A 23,573-nucleotide genomic window follows, 5' to 3' on the forward strand; every position below is an offset into this window, starting at 1 on the left:
GCGGGTTCCATCTCTTAATTAACATGTCTGGCCGAATTAAAGTACTTAATAAAAAGAAATAAAGAACGTACAATAAATCTCTCACCTATTCTATTGATCATGAAGATTGCATAAAATGGAACAGCTTATATATATATATATATATATATATATATAGTGTAATTTATTGTTTACCAAAATTATGTTAAACATTTATGGAAAGCCATAAAATCCTTCCAAATAGTAGCCATGGATATTTCTTTCCCATTTAACTTCACACACAAGCTGTCGAGCCAGCCTTCATAACTAACAGTAGCATTTTCTCTACTTCAATTAGTTAGAATAAAAGGGAGATGATGATCTCGTACGTAATTCCCTAGCTAAGCCAATTGCATATATGGTGTAGCTTGCTCGCTTTCTCCGTTTCTGGCATGCAGAAATTTATAAGTTCCTGACTAAAAATTTACATTTTTTTTAAACCTCTTTTTTATTCATCCAGTTAAAAACCTGACCCTCCATAATAGACTTAGTACTCATGATCAGGTCCCGGCCATAAGCATACACATGATAATGAGGAAACTACTGCATGCAACTCCGTTCCAAGCATCTATTCGAAATGCATATGCTTCTAGTACTGCACCTAACAACTTTAGATATATTAAATCAATTGGTTTTCTGCAACTCTTAATTAAGATTTTACATATCAACTATTAATTTTCAATATATAGAGGACCAGATACAAGACTCTAGTTAGTTTATTCTCAATCAAGACATGATTTAACACAATAATGTCAAATTTACACTTTCGTTTTAGCACTAAACAAACTATCACTGCTTAGCCAACTGTGATATTCATTAGTTCAAGACCTAGAACAAAATACGAAGACCCAAAACAACAACAACAATCATTTCAGAAAAGATTAGCAGTAGTACTGTCATCCAATGTGATATCACTAAGGAAGTCTTTCCCTTGACTAGCACCTTCATCAAACAACCACTTCTCAAGCAATGACAACGGCAGTAAATCACCCGAATCCGGCTTGCTTTCATCTTGGAAAAGGGTTTCCTCAGGTGACATCGACTGTGTCGACGTATCAGAATGTGAGGGGTCGAAAGACTCGAAACCAAAAAGCGAATCAAACGCCTCGGATGGTATAAGGTCCTTGTCGTTTGCCTTATTTGGAGTTCCCTCACTGGATACAGAATCAGTTCCACTCATGCTGTTTAAGGAATTTTGAGTCATCTCTGAGTTTGTTTGAGATGGATTTTGTGGATTTCTCATCCAACCTTTTAGTAGCCGGGCTATGTTCTCTGTGCTTGATGCATAGGTACTTGATGATTGAGCTAGTGGTATTGCATTAGAGCAGCCATTGGAGGACTTCAATTCGGACAAGTAGCTTTGTTTCTCCTGGGAAAGGGCGTCACGAAGAGCTTGCTTGGCCATGTGGATGTCAGTTTGGAGCCTTCTCTCCCACTGTCCTCGGGACATTGGCTGTGAAGCTGAAAAGCCATCTCTGGTGTCATGTTCTTCTGGGCCTGTTTGAAGCTTTTTAAGCTTCTTCTTTAAATGGGTGTTCCAATAGTTTTTAATGTCATTATCTGTTCTCTGTGGGAGGTACGAAGCTATGGCAGCCCATCTGCACCATAATCAATACGCCATAATTAATTAGCTAAAGAATCCAAAACTATTTCGCAGTAAACAAGTTAAATAATATTATTTCTTATGCAAGTAATATTTAAGCACCTTAACAAACCCTTATTCCCTGTTGGAATTAGGAATTAGGAATTCTGAATATATAAATGGCCAATGAAGCAAAAAATATGAGGGAGAGAGAAATGTTACCTGTTGCCCAACAGAGCTTGAAGGTGGATTATCATCTTCTCCTCCTGGTCAGTAAAGTTGCCGCGTTTGATCCCTGGCCTGAGGTAATTAGTCCATCTAAGTCTGCAACTCTTACTACATCTTAGCAACCCTGAAAAAAAAAAAAGAGTAATATTAATAAACACCTACCGAAATGCCTTCAAGATGCCCAGATGGCCATCTCAAATGACCAATTAACCTCCTTCAGTAGTACTCAGCAAGAAAAAGCGAGGGGGGGTATCTTTTATGTGCGTTTCCCGAACGATGAGCCAAACCAAATCAAACCAACACATGCCCAAAGCGCTGTTCAAAAATAGAAAACGATTAAAATCTAACCTGTATTGGTAGGAACAGCCCTCCAATTTCCAGGACCATGTTCTTGAATATAGGAGACCAACAAGATATCTTCTTCAGGAGTCCATGGTCCTTTCTTGACCCCCTCTTTATCACAACAAGGAGGCCTGCCCATTTCAAGTACTCGTTCCCTTCTCTTCGCTAGTCGTCTGATGTTTTGTCTTCAGATGATCCAACTAATATATGGGTCTTCTTTCTCTCCAGAAGTTCTTTAGTTCTTTCTCGGATGAGCTAAGACAATAGCTAGCGTCAAGGCCAAGGTTTACTAGGTCCGTATATATAGAAAATGAGGCTGAGAAGAGATGGGGAAGACGCTGACCTAAAAGAAGAAAATGGCAGGGAAGGAGTCAAAAGGTGACAGCAAGAGCATTAACTCCATAGCGCAAGCCAAAGTCAGCTGTGACAATACCTCTTCGGCCTCACAAAACCGCGTGGCATTCAATGTGGCTACACTGGGGCAAAACCCTAAAATCTGCTTTAAGCCTCTAAACTCCACATGTCATGACTAATGAGTCAAATCTGACGCGGTGACTGATCTAGTGAAAACCAAAACCTCTGGTAACTTCTTTTACTAGTTTTCCCGATTAAATCCATGGAAAAAAAAAGAAGCATTTAATGCTAGCTCTTCGATCTTCAATCATCGTGATATGTAAGTAGTTATTATATATACATGATGATGAACATGAGAATGATATATTGCTCGTTTATTAGAGATATAGAAAGACTGAAAATAGGTGCATGGAGGGGGAAATGATCATGCGGGGGGGCCGGTGCCGTTTGGATGTTCTATCAGAAGGCTTTGTTGTGTTCTATGGTTAAATTGTACATGCTAACTCCCAGAAGAAGGACCTCATGTGTATTTCCCAGCATCAGGCCGTAGTTTTTCATCTCAATCTTCTTCCGAATATTGCTAGCTAGTACGTACTCAGCAATATTGATGATCTATATATAATACTATGATGAAGACTATTCGAAAACTGAATTCTAAAAAATGGTAGGAATATTTTGTGCGCTAGCCAAAATATTAGATTCATAATTGGAGACTCATCATTTGCATGTTAAGACTATTCGTGATGTGGTTCATGTATATTGAAAGAGAAATACTTTTTATTCCGAAAATGTGTTTTGAAAATGAGTAATTCTATATATAACTGTAAAGTGCGTAACAGCTGCGTAATTACTTTGAAAAAGAGTAGGATTTACTATTAAAAAATTAATTTTTTTCATGTGAGTCTCATATTTTATTCATTTTTTTCAAAACAATTAAGCGGTGATTACGTAATTCAAATATGTCTCGAATGACTTTTTTTTTTTATTATTTAGTGATTAAAAAAATATTTTTTAATAATATTGTAAATTTTTTTATTTTTTTTAAATATTTATGATGATTAAAAAAATATATGAAAAAATAATCTATTCGAAATGTTTATTCGAAATGTTTAATCAGATGCATAGCAACGCTCATATTGAAAGGAAACTCGATCGAGTAGTACTACGTACTTCCGAGTACTGTAGTCTCTTTTTTTTTCTAGCTCCTTTGAACCGGCAAGTGTCAATGTTCCGGGCCCACTAGCATATGGGGAACATGTTCTTTGAGCGTGTTGGAAGGTATTCCCATCTTCAAGAACCCATACCATGCTATTTGGTCAGGTTGGAAAATGGATCTAATAAATAAGTGCACACTCGTTATATTAGTTAAAAGTTAAATTTATTAAAAATTTAATTATTAAATCATAAAATATATCATATTAAAATAATTATATTTCAAATATTTAGAATATAACTATAGTAACTTGTAAAGTTATTTTTCAATTTAAAAGACATTGTTTATTCATCAAATTTATTTTATATCATTTGTTTCTCTCTCTCGAGATCTCCATCAATGTCTTTCTAGTTTCTATTTTTAATCCATAATTTAATTAGAATATGATTACTAATTAATATATAATATTATGAATAGTAAAATATGATAAAATAAAATAATTTCATAATTAAAAAAATTAAAATATTTTTGAAATTGATATATTAATTTAAGTTAGTGATATATTAATTTAATAAGAATATGATTATTAATTAATATATAATAAGTAGAATAGTAAAATATGATAAAATTAAAAAAATTAATAATTAAAAAAATTAAATATTTTTGAAATTATTAGTTATTCATTACTATATAATAAATAAATGTATAATCTAATGTAGAGATTTGATATGAATAATTAAAATTAAATTTATTTTATATTATTTTATTATTATATAATGAAAAAATAGTTATTCTAATGTGGAGATTTATGTTAATTGAATAACTAAAAGTTAAATTTATCTTATATTCATAAAAAATGTCCTTTAATTTTAATTAATCTAATGAGAGTGCTCTAAATAGGTCATGCTTGCGTTATAAACTTATATATAATACTGATATAAAAAATTAATTAATTAAATGGGAAAGTGCCTATGAAGTAAGGCACCTAATTTTTTATTTATTTAAGGGGTGGAAGGGTTCGAACTCATGATTCTCCTATTTAAAAATCAAGCATTATATCATCTGACCCAAAAACTTTAACTAATCACTAGGTAATTGAAACTACGCTGGCCATATCAAGATTTCGATAAATTAACATATTATATATGCATGCATGCCCACATTACTCGTTTGTTGACACATGCCTGCATGCAGTACTGCTATTGATCTTCATGATGCATGCATCAAGCACTAGATCTGAATCAACTCCCAAATAGGAGTATGACTGATACTTGTATTTACTACCCAAACAAAAAAAAAAAAATACAAATATTGGACAAAAATCAAAAGAATTCTTTAAAACCTAAACCGTCATCAATGTTTTTGAAACTTTGCGATGCGCCAAAAGGACGAGTGAAGTTGGAATGAAGACGGGGGGAGAGTAGTGAGCAGATCAGGATGGCCGACAGAAAGTCAAATTTGATTGCCGGTGCACGTGGGGTACGCGTGAGGTCGGAATAGGAAGCTAGGAAGGAGGCAGATGTTAGATTAGCTAGGCAGCTTGCGTTTGCGTATTGGGCTTCTCCATTGTGAAAAATGGATCAAAATGAAAGGTTAAAAAGTGAGAAAGCTGTCCTAGTCTGCCTGCCTGCCTTTAATTAATTCCCCCTAAATGGAAGTGGAACCGCCTAATTAATAACCAAAATAATAATAATAAATAAATAAATAAAATGGTCCCCTAGCTCCCATTAGGTGGACTTTTTTAAATCTCTATTAATTTATGAGAAAGGTATGTATATATATATGGTCACAACTCACAGATTTTATTTATTTCTTGGATTTAAATGGATCATTTTGAAATCATAAAAATAATATAGCTAGCTAATATCGTTTATGATTTATGAAGTTCATCATGTCAATCTTATCTTTATGCCTTTCGGGGATGGGGGATGGAGGGAGAGGAGCATCTCATAACATGCTTAATATATTAATCTTTGTCCCGACTCTATGATTTTCAAATTTTAATTTAATCGCATTATTAAACTATCTGTATTCTTATAATATAAATTCCCTTTCTCCTCGATCATATGAGATTTCTTTTTAGATTTACTGAGGTAACAATTCTTCTATCATTTATATAGAATTTTGAAAGATTAACATTATAGATTAACATTATACAATTAATTAAATGAAATTGCACATTCAATAATAGTCTATCAAACAAATTTAATTGTGGGAAATATAAGATCGAGCGGAAGGGAGAAATTAGATCAAGGTGGTGAGAGAATGAAAAGGAAAGAAAAAATGAAAAGAACATGATCATGATGAGATGCTTATTTCTTAATTATCAAATAGATCTATATATATATATATATATATATATATAATAATGATGGAGAAGTGTAGGGTATAAAATTAGATATATCTTTCTCTTTCTCTTTCCATGTTTGGCAAACGATCTAATCTTGCTTTCATGCATATATCAACCATATATATATATACACGTCAGTCAACTATTAGGTTTTGAGAATTCTCAGAGAGAGAGAGAGAGCGAGAGCTGTGCTCGTGAGAGATCAGAGTTGTAAAGCAAATTAATTGCAGAATAGAGACTCAGACTATCCCGTGTTTGAGAAAATGAATTTAGCAAATTGGATGTGATTTGAAACTTGTCCTAATTTCCATGACTTTTCCAGCTGATCCCCTATTTTCCATTCATGACTCGTGATCAAGTCTTATTTTTCAATTATCCGTATAATATTTCTCTTATATATAAACCCAAGTGAAAAGGATTGATTATATTCTCTATATTTAATTATCTGTTCAAATAGGTTTTGAATTTATGAGACATACAGTTGTATAGAATCCTAATCTAATTAATATATTGATCAGTAATTTCAAGTAGCTAGCTAGAGAGAATCTGCAGGGAATTTCATGCCGATCGAGCTAAATTATCTAGGACATGGGGACCCTAATCCCGTGGTTATAAAGATAAGTCGATCGAAGGAGAAAATTAATCATCAGAAGTGATAATTTTACATATATATATATATATATATCATGATTTCATGGTTCACTTTGATCAGATCGTGATTTGGGTAGAAAAAACATGTACATGATCACATGATTCAGTAGTACTAGTAGTACTGCTCTAAATGATCATGAAGCAGCATAAATGCATCACATGTGTGATTTGCTTTAGCTATATATTATATTATATATATTAATTATTATCGATCATACGTGTATTTTATTTTTAATTATCATCATGATCGTATCCCTTTAAAAAATGCCCAATATAGAACATTCTCAAAATATCCAAAACCATACGCCCCCATGAGTCTTTGGCATTTTTTGTCAGCTAAAGTGTAGGGGTGGGCAGGTTACCCCGCTCTGCCCATGCGGGGGCGGGATGACCCCAACGGGACCCGCCCAACCCCCCGCTCCGCTCCACATATATAATTTTATTTATTTATATATATATAAATAAATATATTGTATATATACAATTTATTAAAGACTTAAAATTGTATTCAAGTCATTGGATTGTCTTGACCTTTTAGGCCAACCTTTATATAGGAAGTCAAGGCAATACAATAGTTATCTTTAAGCAATGTGGGACTAGATGACTATTGTATTACATTGGCCTCCTATATAAAGGTTGGTTTAGGAGGCCCAGACAATTCAAAATCTAACTCTAATAAGTTTAAGTTTTTTTTATATTTATAAATTTTAATTTATTATTTAAATTATATTAAAATTTAAATAATAAATTAAAATTTGGGTCTAAAACAATATTTTTGGGCCAAAATTTTTTTTTTTTTAAATATATGTGTTGGCCTAGGCAGGGGGCAGGGCGGATGAGATTTTTTCCCCTAACCCCTGGCACCAGGGCGGGGGCGGGGGAGGGGAAAAAACCCCAACCCCATGCGGGGGCCCCGCATCATGCGGGTATCAGTACCCCTACTAAAATATTCGCGTTGTCCTGCTTTGTTTTTGTAATACATTAATTTATTTTCAATTTTTTTTTTCTATATTTAATTTTATGATGTTGATATATTGACATATTTTTTAATTTAAATATATTGATGTAATATATTTATTGGTTGGGAGAAATCTAAACAAAACGATTGGACCGCTACCAAATCGTTTACTAGTAGTACTATATATATATCTCAGTCGAACGTCATGCATGCACCCTGCAACTTCATGTGGCTTTTAATGCTAGCTGCATGGCATAAAAGAAAATGACATCCTTCTTCATCGATCATCTCTGCATATTGTCAATAATATCATGTTTCTTCTGCTGTCTATTAACTTTCGCATATATGTATATATGATTATCAGAATTCTCATCATGTCGAAAGTATAAGACAATATTATATATTGTCTCAAAATTCATCCTACAATTAATTAGCTGGCCAAGAATACAGCTAAGAATGGCGTGACAATACGATGCATTTATTCCACGTGTTGTGTATAATTCATGCAGTTGTTTTCGGCCAACAAAAAACCAACTTCTTTCCACCATTAGTACTACTCATGTGCAGCATGCAGTCTTGACAAATGTAACCAGATTTTGACTTTTAAGGCTGCGTTTTGTTTTATGGTTCTCATTGATATATGTGTTTGAATGTATAAAATAAGTTGATATGAGTTTAATTTTTTTATTAAAAATTGAAAAAATACTGAGTCCCATTAATAATTAGTTTAAGATAAACTGAAATCATTTGAACAACCAAACATAACCTTAACATGTCTGTGAAAGCTGTTCTGATTGAAGGGTGGAGGAGGGGTCATTTTGCGTAGTTTCTCCGGAAGGCGGCGAATTGAAGCAATTATATATTTGTAACCTGCTATTGTTGGGCCATCCAGTTGATGCGATTGTATACGTACCCTTCTCCAAATGGCCCAATATTCCCAAGAATAACTTTCCGACACTTAAATTGGGCTGGTATGGTAGGCCTAATTCTAGTCATGAATTCACACTTTATTGTGGACGCGCGCAACCCAAACCATCCCAAGTCCAAATGGGTAAGTTTACAGAGAGGTCGTTCTAATACCTCCGGGCACCTGATCATCATTTGTTATTTCCAAAATTATATTGGCCCCTTTTTTTTAGTATACAAAAACGTTTAACATGTAGTTGAACGAAAAAAAATCCCCATATACATATAACATATATATTATAATGTAATATATCACATGTTACGTAAGTTTATAAATTTAATTTTATGAGATTAAAACATTTCTTATAACCAAATACTATTTATTATTTTTTGTTTTGTGCCATAATTATTTAGAAAGTCTCTTTTTGCTGGTTAAAATTTGAAAATTCTGGTGTTTCTTGTTTTCATTTTGAGCAGAATCTTCTCCTGTAGTAGTACCGTGTGGACATGTGACCTAGAAAGGATCGTGATGACCTAGAAGGCCGAGATTTTTTCAGATGATTTTTTTTTTTCTAATTTTTATCATCGATATATATGATGGAAACCTAGAAGATATTGTGATGATTTTGACTAATATCTCATGCGGATTGGTCAGGTGTTTGGCGTGGGTCAGGTCCTCGTCCTCTTGATCTTGAACAGAAAACTTGACGCGGATTGGCTGGTGCGCGTCATCTGTCACCATCTGGCATTAACAGCGGCAAAGGGAAGAAGATACTTGTTTTTTTTTTTTCTTGTTTTGAGATAGATAGATAGATAGTTGTGTTATTTGGAGGTCGACGGAAGGTAAAAGATCACAAGTATGATGACTCATATATAAAGAAATCTCCAGCTTTACTAATTTCTTCCTCCTCCATGTGTTATTGGCTTCTTTTGGGCCACACGCTTAATTTCTTCTGTGATTCCTACCCTCCACGCGGTTTAAGAGGGAAACAAATATTGTATTATTATTCTATTCTTCCTCATGGAAACATTTTGATAAAAAAAAAAGAAGAGAAAATATATTTAGAATCGTAAATTATATAATTACCGTATAATCATTTTGAACAAAATAAAAAAAATATAGAATTTATATTAAAAAAATTAATTTTTAATAATGAACTCTACTCTTTTTTAAAACGATTACGCAATAATTCATACTTTACAGTTATATATAGAATTACTCTAAAAATAATACAAATTTTCGTTCGTTTCAACTTAATTTGAATTCAGTTCGCAAAAAATGAGAAAAAAATAATAATAATAATTAGGGTGTCTTGGAGACATGAATTCATATAACAGTACGGTTTGAGAGGAGATGGACATCGACGTACCACGTAAGTGTCGTTGGGATCGAGGTCCCAGTTGGCAGGCAGGAATGTTGTATTCAAATTTACATTGGGAATTGAGAATTCCGCTCTTCCAAAGTCAATACTTGTTTGACACGGTGTTAACAAAAAATAAAGAAATAATATTTTATAATTATAAAGTGTATAAATATCATAAAATTTATTTAAAAAATAAATAAATATGATATTTTTTTAAAAAAAAATTTATATGATATTTACACATTTTACAATTTGATGTAACATTACTTTTCATCATGACTCTGCTTCTACATTGCATATATAACTGAAAAAGAAAACACAAAAGATTATGAACTATGAAGTCCTAGATCTGGTAGCTTTTCTTCTCTTTAATTTGCGCGTTGATTTTTATTGAATACTAATGCAATGATCAAGAAGGATGCATGCATATCGTTAAAAAAAGAAGAAGGATGCATGCATTGTATGTGACTATGACAATGACCCAAGCAGTACATGATAAAAATGAATGCATGGTTTGTGCTGATCAATGATCAATTTAGGAATATTACTTTACTTTGTAGTTCTTGGAACTCCATCTTTTAAAATTGTCAACAATATGAACTTGGGAACAAAGTCATATATATACTATCTTAGATATGAGACATCTAAACAATAAACTAGCTAGTAGCCTAGTACTACCTTAAATTAATATACGTACGATGGACGCGTTACGTACGTATAGGTTTCTTAATTAGTAAGAACATTAAAGATTTTAAGTGAGAAAGTCACATTACTTCAAAATTTAAAAAAAAAAAAAAATACACATACACACGCAAAAATATCACATATATTATAAATCATGTATGTGTTGGCTTACGTTCCCGTTTGTGTACAACTCATACAAGAGTATTATCAGGTATTATCATATATTCTCAAATATTTCATTTTTAAATAACATATATTTTTTAATTACAAATATTTAATATTTTCATCTAATCATTACAACTTTATCAAACTTTCAAATAAAATATAAAAAATAATACAATTTTCTCAAGTCTTAAAATAAAAATTATATTACAAAATTATTTTCAAATAATATTTTAACTTTATAATATTTTTATTTAAAATCATTTCAATAATATTCACAAACTATTTCAATGTTATTCATAGATACATTGAGATATTATAAGTATCCAAACGGGCCTGCATGTTAATTTGGGAACACAATTATTTTTAGATATTCTTAAACTATTTTACTATTATTCATAGACTATTTTATTAGTAGTTCTATTCATAGATATTTTGAGATATATATTCTTAATACTCTTTTATCTAAAAGAGTTTTGAGATATTCTTAATAGATCTTTAGTCTTTGATAGTCTCCGCATGCATTCATATATTTCATCCTAAACGCATGCATGCACTTACATGCATGATCGTTTATCGTTTGTTCTTTAATTTTCTTCGTCTTTGAATTGCCCGGCCCAGTAAAAAAGTTAATTATAAATTTGGTTCTTTAAACTAAGAATAATATTGATAGCCAGCATTAATAATTAATTACACGTTCATTAATGATCTCCGCGTGCAGTACTAGTACTGATCAAACATAAAAAAGCAATTTATAATAGATATGCCTCATCTTAGAGCTAGTTATACAGTAGTACTACTGCATCTGTTTTTTGTGCTTTGCACAAAGGCGAGGTTTGCATGAGATATGTGACACTCCTAATTACTGTCATCCTCCTATCATGCTTGAGACGTTGGAAGGCAATTCATTCGAACCCTGAAATCAAAGATTAATGACCAAACCCCGAGTCGTCGTTGATTCGTAAGGGGCATTAACACGTACGGATGCTGGTGAATATCATAGAGGGTTGCAACTTGGACCGAATAGGTTTCAAACCCGTGTATATATATTAAAAGAAGAAAAATTTTATACACCATACCACCATCTCATTTTCATCCCACTATACATGATGTGTCACATTTATCATAATTGAATGATCATTTATTAGATGACTCTTTATCATCTAATGGTGATAAATATGCCACATCTTATATAATGGGATGAAAGTATGATAGTGGTGTGGTGTATATAAGTATTACTCTTAAAAAAAATTCTACTTATCATTTTACATTACATATTAACAGTGATTTATCATTTTTACAACGTTAAATATTATTTAAAAAAAGAAAGAAATAATGAGAATTCCTACAAGCTGGTCCAACCAAAGATCCTCATATAACAACGTCCTGTCAATAGTGTACTAACACCTAGACTTTCCACCACAGTTAGTGTGAACCAACACTACCTGGAATACTCGCCTACTGCAAAAGAGACACATCACCTATGCAACCCCTACCCCTTCACGAGAGACATAGCCCCTCCCTTTCGCAGCCCCTTCGAATTGCAACGGAACCCCTTTGAAAACCCACCCCTTTGCAGCTCACAGCCCCTTCCCCGTCCATTTCAAAAACCCATTTGCAGCTGAAAGCCCCTTCCAATTTGCAGTTCGCAGGCCTTCCCCTTCTTGACCCTTCCCCTTCGCATCCTCATCCCCGCATCGAACAACGCGGCACCGTATCTCAAAGTCGAGGACAAAGAACTGGTACCAGCCATCGTCGAAGAAGATGCAACCACCACTGAAGAAGACATAACCCTCGAATTCTCGACCCCACATGACCCAACAATTTCAATGGCTTCATAGACCTCATTCAAACCGTGTGCCCTGCCACATACCTTCAGTAGTTCTTCTTGAAATGCCTGAACTCCCAAAGGTACTCGATTCACGCCCAACCCAATCAATTCCTCCTTCTTAGAATCAAAAGTCTCAAGGTCCATCTCCATAGATATTTCAACATTTGAACTCAACCCAAATTTCATCCCCAAGACTTTGAGAACCGATGCCACAAGTCTTGGTGGCACCAGTAAAGGTGTACCACCCTTGAAAAAAACCTTTTCCAAAGAAGGGTTGGTCTCAAATTCTATTCTAGTGGCATTAATTTCTTGACAAAGCAATTGTATATAGTTTAATGCTCGTGGGTCGTCATCGGTTTGGTTAGAAGATGAGTCGAGAGCAACAATTGGGAAGTCGCAGTAGTGGCAGCGCTTTCGACAAAAAGGTAGGTGGATGTATGCTGAAGTAGGGGGAAGCTGAGGTGTTGGGTGATGAAAATGTTTGACGAAATCGACACGTAATCAGCCTGGGCAAAATCGCGAGTAATCGATCTGGGCAAAATCGGCCAAGGAGGACAACGGCAGACTGGTGGTGGTGGACTGGTGGAGGTATGCTTGGCTTTCGTTCTGGATGCACACGGTCGGGTTAAGCTCAGTGCAAATGCAGTTCTCCTCGAAGTCTTTTACAATTCCTATCCCATGCACATGAGTCTAGCATGATTGTGGTGTGATTTCTGAGGTGGCAGCTTCTAAGTGGAAGATTGTTATTTCTTGAAAATTAGACCGACCGCTTAGAAGCAGTTCTAAGAAATAATATTGGGGGGGTGTAGCTGTGGGTTCAACCCTAAATATGTTCCCAAATTCAACCAAAAAAAAACCCTATTTATGTTCCCCTTATCACAATTTATAGTCGTGTTGACACTTGGTTAATATTGATGATATATATACTATAATATAGGCCATATCATATATATGCACTATAAGAAAAACGAGTATTTTTACAGATTATTTATAATGAGAATGACTATTTATGAGAAAAACAGACTCATTTTAACAGAAAATAATAATTTTATAAGAAATAACTGACCATAAATAAATAATTTTCTTGTAGTGATAGATATATATATTATATATATATATATCATATAAGAGATTTGTCTAATAAACACTCGAATCATAACATATTAAAAAAGCGTGCAGATGTGTATCTTGGACGGATGTTCTGATATTTTAATGGAGTTTTGAATCCTGCATTGATATTTTGTCAACTCGATCCCTGCATTCTGAGGTGGAGGTTCAATTTAAAAGTAGCGTTCTTAAAATATTAATTTTTTCAGGATTACACTTTTTGTCCCTAAATTAATTAATATGAGCATAAGTAGCACTAGGGCTGCAAACGGGCCGGTCCGGTCTGGTCCAGCGATGGACCGAAAATTTTCGGTCTATTATTTTTCCGGACCGGACCGGACCGAACACCCAAAGGGACCGGACCGGACCGATAGCTATCGGTCCGGTCCGTCCTTTTTTTTTTTTTTTTAAATAATTAATAAAAAATTTATTTAAAATACTAAATTAAATTAAGTGACATATTAATGTGGATTATGTAACAAACTCAATAAAAAAATATTTTATATGGTCAATGATAATAAATTAGATGAAAATTATATTATTAATTTATATAATTACTATATAATTAACTAATTGATATTATATATTTATTAATTCATAGAATATTAACAAGTGTTAATAGTATATTTAAAATTTTATATTGTTAATAGTGATAGGTTAAATGAAGATATATATAAAATATTGTTAATTTATAGAATATTAACAAGTATTAATAATATATTTAAAAATTTATATTGTTAATTGTACAATTATTATATATAAAATATATATAAAAATATTTTTTTTAATTTTTCATTCGGTCCGGTCCGGTCCGAAAAAACTGTGGACCGTGGACCGGACCGAATGATTTCGGTCCTCTAAAATATGGACCGGACCGGACCGGTCTAAGTCTCTGTCCGGTCCGGTCTGGACCGAAACGGTCGGTCCGGTCGGTCCGTTAATCACCCCTAAGTAGCACTACTGGCCTCCTCAAACTTGTGATCAAACTTTTTAATCGCTGTAGTAGTTATTCCTATAATTAATTCAAAGTTCTAGTTTGAACTTTGTTCCCTCCATCTACAGTGCCAGTTATTAGATGGGATGGGAAACATATAAATGATCCGATTACCTTTACATTATTAATAATAAAAAACTCTTGATCGCCATATAAACAAACCACTTGTAATAAACGAACTAACGAAGTGAACAAATTATGTACCTGTTTGTCATGGTTTCTGATATGAATCTGTAGGAATGGAATCCTTTAAACTCACAATTAATTTGAAAACTTACTCAAGAAAAATCTTTAAGACTAGGTCCATCTTGATGCCCATCAATTTTTTTATTAAAAGATATAAATTGAGGTGGAGGACGGTTTTCATAATATACCCTACGTTGAGTTTTTTTCTTTCTTTCTTTTTCAATGCAACACAACGGTACCTGATCATTTATCATGTGCTTAATTTCCATCTAAATCAAGAGCTAATAATTTGGATGGAGGGGACAATGTCCTAAGTGTGAAATTAAGTACTCCGAATATTTTGATGGCTTCAAAGCTAATTGGTGACATTATCCCTTAAGTTGTTGATTGCCAAATACTATACATATATCTGTCATTTAATATCGTACAAAATCTAAAATTCTGAGATCATTTATGTGGGTCTCATGATCATCTTCCATCCAATATTGCTCTATATATAATATGGAGCTTATAAGAGAAGTCACCGCTCTACACATTCGAAACTCAAACGATATAGCTTAGCCATATTTGAGAAGAGAGTGGGAATTATTTGGCAACTCTCCTAGTTTTTCTCAGCATTGGTAGGGAAACTTCGTTCCCTTTCTTGCTTGGACAATGGTTTGGTTAAAAAACAATGAAAGTTTGGTCAAAGTTTGGTCCTGCATACTCAAATACGTTTTCTTGGTTCAGAAATTGCTAAGGAGAACTTATTCGGGACTACTTCCTATCTTTAATGGTTTTCCTACTTCCTTCCTCTTTTTTTTTTTTTTTTTTGGTCTTTTAGAAAGGAAACCTTTTAAGTATACTGGAAATTTTTTTTTTAATTGTTAATTTTTGAAAGTGATCCCACACGTTTCATGTTTTTTTCTCAATGAGAGAGAGTTAATTGTTCGGTTAGTAGAAATCATATATATATATATATATATACACACACGAGAAAATCTTCTCATCAGTTACTATGCCAAACTCCAGACCCCAGACCCCACACCCTACATGTGAACTGGGTTCACTAACTAAAGTGAACTGGTTCTCTCAGTCCACCCCCAAGCACGCGCGATCTCCCCCTCCCTTCAGAAATTCTTCTTTCGCTCTTCCCCGTCCCTTCTGAAAGCTCCCCCAACAAAAACAGAGGACACCGTGTGGAAGAAGGCAGAGGCAACGTAGGTGGCTGAGTTGAGATCAATGGTGGCAAGTGCGGCAGTAGAGCACTGAGAGAGAGAGAAGCCAATGGGTGCTATCATACCGAGAAGCAAGGAGTAGAGGAAAATATGTGAGTCGTCGTGGGCCTATCGAGAGAGGGAATGTCATGAGACAGAACTGGCAGGGTGGCTAGAAGCTCCCTGCGACAGTTTCTATGGAGGTTCGCTGGTTCACGGCAACCATGGGCATGTTAGTTTGTCGATGCTCTGTATTGTTCGTGTTAGAGCTGTTGGCGTGGTTGTAGGTTTGGGTGAAGGAGCATCACGAGGTGGAGGAGAGAGGTTGTTGTCGTGGAGAAGCAACGAACAGTTGTGGAGGTTGTGGCTTTCTAGTTTTCCGTGTTTGGTGGAAGTGTCGTGCTTTGTTTTTGTGGTGCATGAATAGAGGTTGCATTGGTGTCTCATGATGCTGCTAGGCTTTGTGTCATGCAATACAACCATGATGGGCAGTGTAAGGGGTGTAGTGGCAAGGGAGGAAATCGTTTGTGGAGAAGAGTGTGATGCTGCCATGAGAGGTGCTTTTGTTTCGATAGTGGGTTTCTGGTGGCTGACCGACTGTAACTTTCTTCTCAGTTTGGATGTGGAGGATCATGTAGTGGGGTGTTGGGCAGAGGAGGGGTGACGCAGGTAGAGGGAGGGGCAACGCGGGCTTCAAATTCGAATGGGTTGAAATTTGAAAGAAATGGCTAGGTAGGTCTTCAAACCACACATTTTAAGAAGGAAAAAAAAAGTTCACGTTGGGGTGTGGGAGTGTACAGTTGCTGATCTATATCAAATCTATATATATATATATATATATATAAAAGTTAAGAAGGTCTATTTTTCACATCTCTTAGGGCTGGTTTTAAGGGTGATAGATGGTCTGTCTGGACTGACCGTTTTGGTCCGAACTGGACCGGACCGAGACTGAGACCAGTCGGTCTCGGTCCATATTTTAGAGGACCGAAAGGTTTTGGTCTAGTCCACGGTCCAAGGTTTTTCCACCCCGGACAGGACCGGATCGAATGAAAAATATATATATATTTTTTATATATATTATTTATATAATAATTATACAATTAATAATATAAAATTTTAAATATGTTATTAATATTTGTTAATATTCTATAAATTAACAATATTTTATATATATCTTCATCTAACATATCACCATTAACAATATAAAATTTTAAATATATTATTAACTCTTGTTATTATTCTATCAATTAACTAATATATAATATCAATTAGTTAATTATATAGTAATTATATAAATTAATAATGTAATTTTCATCTAATTTATTATTATTGACCATATAAAATATTTTTTTATTGAATTTGTTACATAATCTACATTAATAAATCACTTAGTTTAATTTAATATTTTAAATAAAAAAATTATTAATTGATTTAAAAAAAAAGAAAAAAATAATTAGGCCGGACCGAATAGACCGATTGGACCGGACCGATAGCTACCGGTCAGGTCTGGAAAAACGAAACTGGCCGATTTGGACCCTTAGCTGGTTTTGTGTAAGTTACACAAAAACTAAACTATCTCATCTTATATAATTATTATAATTTTTTAAATTTATACATAAAATATAATAAATAATTTAGTTTTTTTAATTTTAAAATAAAAATAAGATTAAAATTTTTTATTATAATAATATTTTATTTAATTTTTAACAAAAACATCTTCTGAAGTGTCAAACGAATCCTTATTCTCTCTTCCCTCTTTACCACTTTTTCTCTCTTAGTGTTCATATATCTTAGAGCATTGACAATGACCTAACTATTATTAAGTCTAAAATTTAATTAGAATATTATGTTTTGACTATAATATATATTTATAGCTAAATTAGTTCACATTGGACTAACCGCAATATTCATGCGAATCGATATTTCACACCGGCTACAGGCTACAGCTACGCTCTGTAGGTTGGCGTTGGCCTTTGTTTTCCCATTCTACAAGTACAAACAGTGATAATTGAAATTTCCCACGACAATACACGCCGACCTTAACTTTCCATCCCCCAAAAAAGAAAGGCAAAAGAAGAATTAAAGACGTGAACTTTCAATTAAGCTCGCTCTCTCTATCTCTCTATCTCTCTCTCCAAAGGATGAATTGTCTGAATGTCTATCACATAACGGCCCTCAGAAACGCAAGGCTTTAAGCAACCAAAAGATTAGTTCAATCCTAGTCGCTGACATGTTCTTTTCTCCCCTCGATTTCGCTTTCCATCCCCTATGATTCTCTCTAATTAGGTCAGACCTCAATTTCCTTTTGAGTCGGATATCCATGCAAAACTGAAAACTGAGGTAATATCGGCTGTTTTCGCGGGTAACAGGTCATTTTTCCGCGTGTAATTTTCAGAGGGATCAGAGTTTGCATGACCTCCTCTGCTTTCTGCTGTATGTGTATTATTTTAGATTTTGCTTAAAAATGAATGAAGAGATTGATGGATTCATTTCATGGGTACCCTTAGTGAGTTTTGCCCGAAACCCACTTTGATTTCCTGAATATGGATTCTGTGAAAAGGGTTTTCTATATAAAGTTAGTTCTCTTTGCTGGCCTACTCTTGGCCTCTGTTTCCAGACTTTGGATCAGTCTGTTCGGTTACCTAAACAGAGTCTTCCTCAGGTATTTAAATACTAATTTTGTCTTCAAACATATGTTTATACTTCATGTCATTCCATGAATAATTGTGTTTTCCTTTTTTATATTGCAGACATAAAAAAGGTGCGAGTTCTGGGATTCTTTCACAAGAAAACAATCAAATTAATTCCAAATGTATTGAGCTAGAAGCAGAGTCTGAGGTATCATATTCAGAAAGCTTTAGACATGGGGATTCAGGGTACAATAATATTGCATCAGAAACTTCAGATTATTCTAGCATTCGTTCCCAAGAAAACGTTCGAATCGATTCCAATGATACTGAACCAGAAGGGGAGGCTGAACCAGTGTATTCTGAAGTTTTTTCTGGCGAGGACGTGGGGCACGATGGTTTGGATGAAATAGATTCAGAAACGCCAAAGTTTGAGTTCAAATTCCGGTTTCCGACATATGAAGAAAGCAGTAGATTTAATGTAGGGAGTGGTGATTCTGTTAGCTTGGAGAGTACCGCTCCCTCTACTAGCACTAATAAGTATGAGTTCTTCTCTGGGAAAAGTTTTAGCCACTTCTTGGAGGAACCAGAAGCTGTAAGCTTTACAGTCAAAGAGTTACATATTGAGTCCAATAATCATTCGATTGAAAGTATCCCAAATATTGAAAGAGATTCTATGCAGCAAAATTCTTTAAAAGAAGTTGTTCATGAAAAAGCTTCTGAGACCTCTGAGGTGTCAGAGAAGCTAGAGGGTAGGACGTCGGTTGAAGATGTTTATTCTTGGGGAGGACAATTGGAGAAGCCGGAGAATGACTTTTCGGGTGAAGAAAATGTTACGGTCGATGATAAGTTTCTTTCCGAAAAGGATTTCATTGCTTCAGATTCTGACTTGGAGGATTCTGTTTGCTCAAGTTCATTATTGAGTCAATTCGGGGCTTCGACCAGCGATTTATTTTTGTCAGAGAAGGATTTCGAGGGTGCAAATGAAGGAGAGGATGTAGAATTAACTGAGGGAGACTTGGAGTCGGCGGACATAGATTCGCAGAACTTGGATATTGGTTATGAGCCAGAAGATTTTGATGGTGAAGATAGTGATATTCTGGAAGAACTTCAAAAGCTGGAAGAGTCTGATATGCCGAAATCAGATCGTCAAAACTCAGAGAAGTTTTACAAGGATGGTTTTCATGGTGACAGAAACTCTAAAGACGAAGACTTTGGTGGAAATGATGAAAAACAAATGGATGGAAAACTCAATTCAAAGGATTCATCGGAGTGGGATTCTGAGGATTCAAATGAATTGGAATCATTGTGGGAACATCAAGAGTTGATAGAGCAGCTGAAGATGGAGCTGAAAAAGGTCAGAGCCACAGGCCTGCCCACCATTCTTGAGGAATCTGAGTGTCCCAAGATAATTGAAGATTTGAAACCTTGGAAAATTGACGAGAAGTTTCAGCATGCCGATCGAATTGGTGAGGTTCACAAGTTCTACAAGAGTTACAGAGAACGAATGCGGAAATTCGATATCCTGAATTACCAGAAGATGTACGCGATAGGTCAGTCACTTTTTACCATCTCTTGTATTTAGAAAACTTTCATGAATTTCAGACCCCTCTTTTTTTTGTTAATTTTAAACAAAATCTTCATATCAGGCTTGTCGGTAAAAGCCGATTCGTAATCATGTAAAACATTCAAGTAATATACATGATTAATCCAACCCATCAAGGACACGCTAAATCTGGTTTGTGGGGGGCATGGGGAAACATGAACTGTCTCAAATCCCAACCAAATATTAGAGTGATTATCACATAGAGGTAGGAGGAAGAAGAGATTCATGTCACTGTCACACACTGCATTAATGTTATTTCCTGGCCGGGATATTTTTGTGTTCTTTTCGTCGCCGGGGGGGTTGAAAGAAATGTGTGTGCAGAAACGTGTACATGAAACAGTTCAAGCATCTTCTAGGAGTTGATTTCTCTGTACTTTTTGAAATTAGTGACATGCCATAAAGAGGCGCGGTCCGGGGTCCCTTTCTCATTAAGCTGTTTAATTAAATCTTCTTTTGTACCAAAAAATTTCTACATCCTAAACACGTATATGCATATAGAGCTACCCCATTTACCTTTATGCTTGAGTCCAAAAACAATGGTTAGTTAAAGCTTCACATCCACGGTCTCCAGTACCATCCAGCCAGCATGAACTTCGTCCCACTCTGCACCACCATTTCATTTTAATGACTATTTTATTCGGGAATGGCTTTACCTAAATCTAAGGGTTTTTTTTTCTTGCACTACAATAAACCGTGTTTGGTAATGCTCCACCAAAACATCTTTTGAGGCTATTGGTTTATTTATTTTGGAAATAAACTAATGCTAAAATACCAAGAAGTTGGGTTAAATGCATAGTTGACCTGTATATTATCAAATTATTATTTTAATTCTTTGTGAGAGATCCACGTGTCACGTGTCCCATGACTATTTTGCAGGTGTTCTGAGGTCAAAGGATGGACATGATGATCATTCGTTTTCAAGCCGCAAATCATCTGCGCCGGCGATCACATCCCTTCTTTCTCAAAGCTTTCGGCTTAGCAAGCATAAAAAGTCTGAACTTGACCCTACGATGAAGTTTATTAGAGACTTGCGTTGTGATTTGGAAATGGTCTATGTTGGGCAGTTGTGCCTTTCTTGGGAAATCCTTCACTGGCAATACGAGAAGGCTTTAGAGTTATGGGAGTCTGACCCGTCCGGACTGCATCCATATAACGAAGTTGCAGGTGAATTTCAACAGTTTCAAGTCCTCTTGCAAAGATTTATAGAAAACGAACCTTTTCAAGGACCAAGGGTTGAAAATTATGTCGAGAATCGATGTGTTATGCGTAATCTTCTTCAAGTGCCAGTGATAAGAGGTGAGAGTTTTTTGAATCATCGAAACCACATAATTAATTACTTTTATTCTGAGTAACCGATCGAAGAACATTTTGGTATATAGTTTCACTTGAACTACTGCTTATTTCTTGACTTTGTATTAACAGTTCAACCCCGGCCAATAATTATAAACTTGCAGGGGACAGAAAGAAAGAAAGAAGAGGAAGAGACAATGGCGCAATCACGATTGATATTGTGATAGAGATCTTGGAAGAATCGATGAGAATAATTTGGAAATTCATCCGAGCTGATAAAGACGCGAGCACCTTGATTCTACCGAGTCGAAGGGATACTCGGATTGATCATCAGCTCCAAGACCCAGCAGATTCAATGCTTTTGATGGAAGTCCGAACAGATATTCAAAAAGTCAGTTTCTTTACACATTATTCCTATATATATTTCTTCTGGAGCTTTTTGCTGAACTACATATAAACGCTCAATATATATTGTCTTTACTAATAATTCATACGATTTTGGAATACAGAAAGAGAAGAAACTGAAAGACATCTTGAAGAGTGGAAACTGCATATTAAAGAAGTTCCAAAAGCATCAAGATGAAGACAACATAGACCACCATTATTTCTTCTGCCAAGTGGATATGAAACTAGTGTCGAGGGTCTTAAACATGCCTAGAATAACAACAGACCAACTTGTTTGGTGTCGCGGTAAATTAAGTCAGATTAGATTTGTGAATCGAAAGATTCACGTAGAATCACCTTCCATCTTGCTTTTTCCATGTTGAGCCTATTAGCTAGCTATAGGTTTGTCAGCCACGTGTACATAAAATACTATAGATCAGATCAAATTAGTCTTCCCATCGTATAGTATACTTGATGAGCTCAGGAGCCCTGATTTTATTTACGTTATAATAATTAATGCTGTTGCTTCCTGTATAACTTTATTTAAAAAAAAAAACATAGAGATTCTTGTAAATTGTCCCAAAAGAGTAGCATTATTTATGATTTTTCTAATGTGTTGGAATGCTATTTGTTATTTTTTTTATTTATGTATTAATAATGTCAAAAAAATATTAAAACAATGATTTATAAGATTTTTCATTTTCAAATAATTGTTGTTGTAGTACACCAAGAGGGTGGTAGTAGTAGTCCAGTCCGGTGGGGGCCGGGGGAAAAGTTGGGCCAAGCCGAGCTTGTGTTGCACGAATATTAGTGGTGCAAAGCTAATCTCATATGTCCGGGAAATGACGCGTCTTTTGTCCGTCATTTCCAAAGTTGATGATAATGTTACTTGCTACTTTTGGTTGACATAGAGACCCCTATTCCCCCACTCTCATGGTCTCTTTACCTAAAACTAGAATTATTATTAAAGGCGGACAGGATGATACATGAGAAGGGAGTGAGATTCTCTAACAAATATCTCAGTACAATAACTAGAATATAAAAGTGGTGAAAAAAAGAAAAATAATACAGATTTTGGAATCAATTTCTTAGTCTCCACCTATGCCTTACAAAGAGGGTACCGTCTTAAAAGACGGTAGTTAGCAGTATGCAAAGTTATGCGAACTATAGAACCACATCCGTTGGTGGTAGAACCTCCGCTAGAAGTGGTGAAAGTTGTGGGTGCACTGCAGTTTGTTGTTTTGAGATTTTTTTTGAAGAGATATGTGGTCTCTTTTTCAAGATCATCAGTTAGAGAAAATGGTAACATAGTCGAAAGCACGGCATTAGATGGACTGATTTGCGGCCAATTTTCTGTCTTCCCACGCATTTGTGGTGGCGCGTGGCAACCACGTGCCGGTGGTATGGAGGTGAGGCCGGGTGGATTTGGAAGATCTCTACATGGGCAATAGGCTGGTACGACGCGTGGAACAGGCAGATGCGTCGTGGCACGACGGCGCGTGAAGACCATGCTTAGAAACAAACCACGCGTGAGGGCCATGCGTCGAGCTTTTTGACACGATTCCTTTCCATCCCAATAGATTGGCAGCTGTAGAATGAC

The 23,573-nt window shown here is 34.9% G+C and overlaps 3 protein-coding genes across 3 annotated transcripts; 1 reads left to right on the forward strand and 2 right to left on the reverse strand.

The window, feature by feature from the left end:
* Positions 1-682: 682 nt before the first annotated feature.
* Positions 683-2,528, reverse strand: LOC108988279 (myb-related protein 306-like). The gene is made up of 3 exons (XM_018961500.2): positions 2,177-2,528; positions 1,823-1,952; positions 683-1,616 (listed from the first exon to the last, which is right to left on the reverse strand). The coding sequence occupies exons 1-3, from the start codon at positions 2,307-2,309 to the stop codon at positions 890-892; spliced, it is 990 nt and encodes a 329-aa protein (XP_018817045.1). The 5' UTR covers positions 2,310-2,528; the 3' UTR covers positions 683-889.
* A 9,827-nt stretch (positions 2,529-12,355) lies between these two features.
* On the reverse strand, positions 12,356-18,440 carry LOC118344056 (heme chaperone HemW-like). Its single transcript, XM_035683819.1, has 3 exons — positions 18,360-18,440; positions 17,966-18,052; positions 12,356-13,039 (listed from the first exon to the last, which is right to left on the reverse strand). The coding sequence occupies exons 1-3, from the start codon at positions 18,438-18,440 to the stop codon at positions 12,356-12,358; spliced, it is 852 nt and encodes a 283-aa protein (XP_035539712.1).
* On the forward strand, positions 18,112-22,552 carry LOC108988281. Its single transcript, XM_018961502.2, has 5 exons — positions 18,112-18,728; positions 18,817-20,246; positions 21,176-21,595; positions 21,754-21,980; positions 22,099-22,552. Exons 1-5 carry the CDS (start codon positions 18,610-18,612, stop codon positions 22,354-22,356), a joined length of 2,454 nt encoding a protein of 817 aa, XP_018817047.1. The 5' UTR covers positions 18,112-18,609; the 3' UTR covers positions 22,357-22,552.
* Positions 22,553-23,573: the final 1,021 nt, after the last annotated feature.

The sequence above is a fragment of the Juglans regia genome, chromosome 1 (assembly GCF_001411555.2).
Source record: "Juglans regia cultivar Chandler chromosome 1, Walnut 2.0, whole genome shotgun sequence".
In the NCBI taxonomy this organism is placed as follows: domain Eukaryota; kingdom Viridiplantae; phylum Streptophyta; class Magnoliopsida; order Fagales; family Juglandaceae; genus Juglans; species Juglans regia.

Excerpts from the sequence above, each read along its gene's own strand:
- LOC108988279 (XM_018961500.2), bottom strand. The coding sequence starts at position 2,309 with ATGGGCAGGCCTCCTTGTTGTGATAAAGAGGGGGTCAAGAAAGGACCA. Across the intron at positions 1,953-2,176 it reads GGCTGTTCCTACCAATACAG|GGTTGCTAAGATGTAGTAAG; the intron begins GTTAGATTTTAA and ends TTTTTTTTTCAG. Across the intron at positions 1,617-1,822 it reads CAAGCTCTGTTGGGCAACAG|ATGGGCTGCCATAGCTTCGT; the intron begins GTAACATTTCTC and ends ATTATGGTGCAG.
- LOC118344056 (XM_035683819.1), bottom strand. The coding sequence starts at position 18,440 with ATGACCTGTTACCCGCGAAAACAGCCGATATTACCTCAGTTTTCAGTT. Across the intron at positions 18,053-18,359 it reads CGACTCAAAAGGAAATTGAG|AATGGGAAAACAAAGGCCAA; the intron begins GTCTGACCTAAT and ends TTGTACTTGTAG. Across the intron at positions 13,040-17,965 it reads CGATTCGCATGAATATTGCG|CTTCCCCCTACTTCAGCATA; the intron begins GTTAGTCCAATG and ends CCAACACCTCAG.
- LOC108988281 (XM_018961502.2), top strand. The coding sequence starts at position 18,610 with ATGGATTCTGTGAAAAGGGTTTTCTATATAAAGTTAGTTCTCTTTGCT. Across the intron at positions 21,596-21,753 it reads TCAAGTGCCAGTGATAAGAG|GGGACAGAAAGAAAGAAAGA; the intron begins GTGAGAGTTTTT and ends ATAAACTTGCAG. Across the intron at positions 21,981-22,098 it reads TCCGAACAGATATTCAAAAA|AAAGAGAAGAAACTGAAAGA; the intron begins GTCAGTTTCTTT and ends TTTGGAATACAG.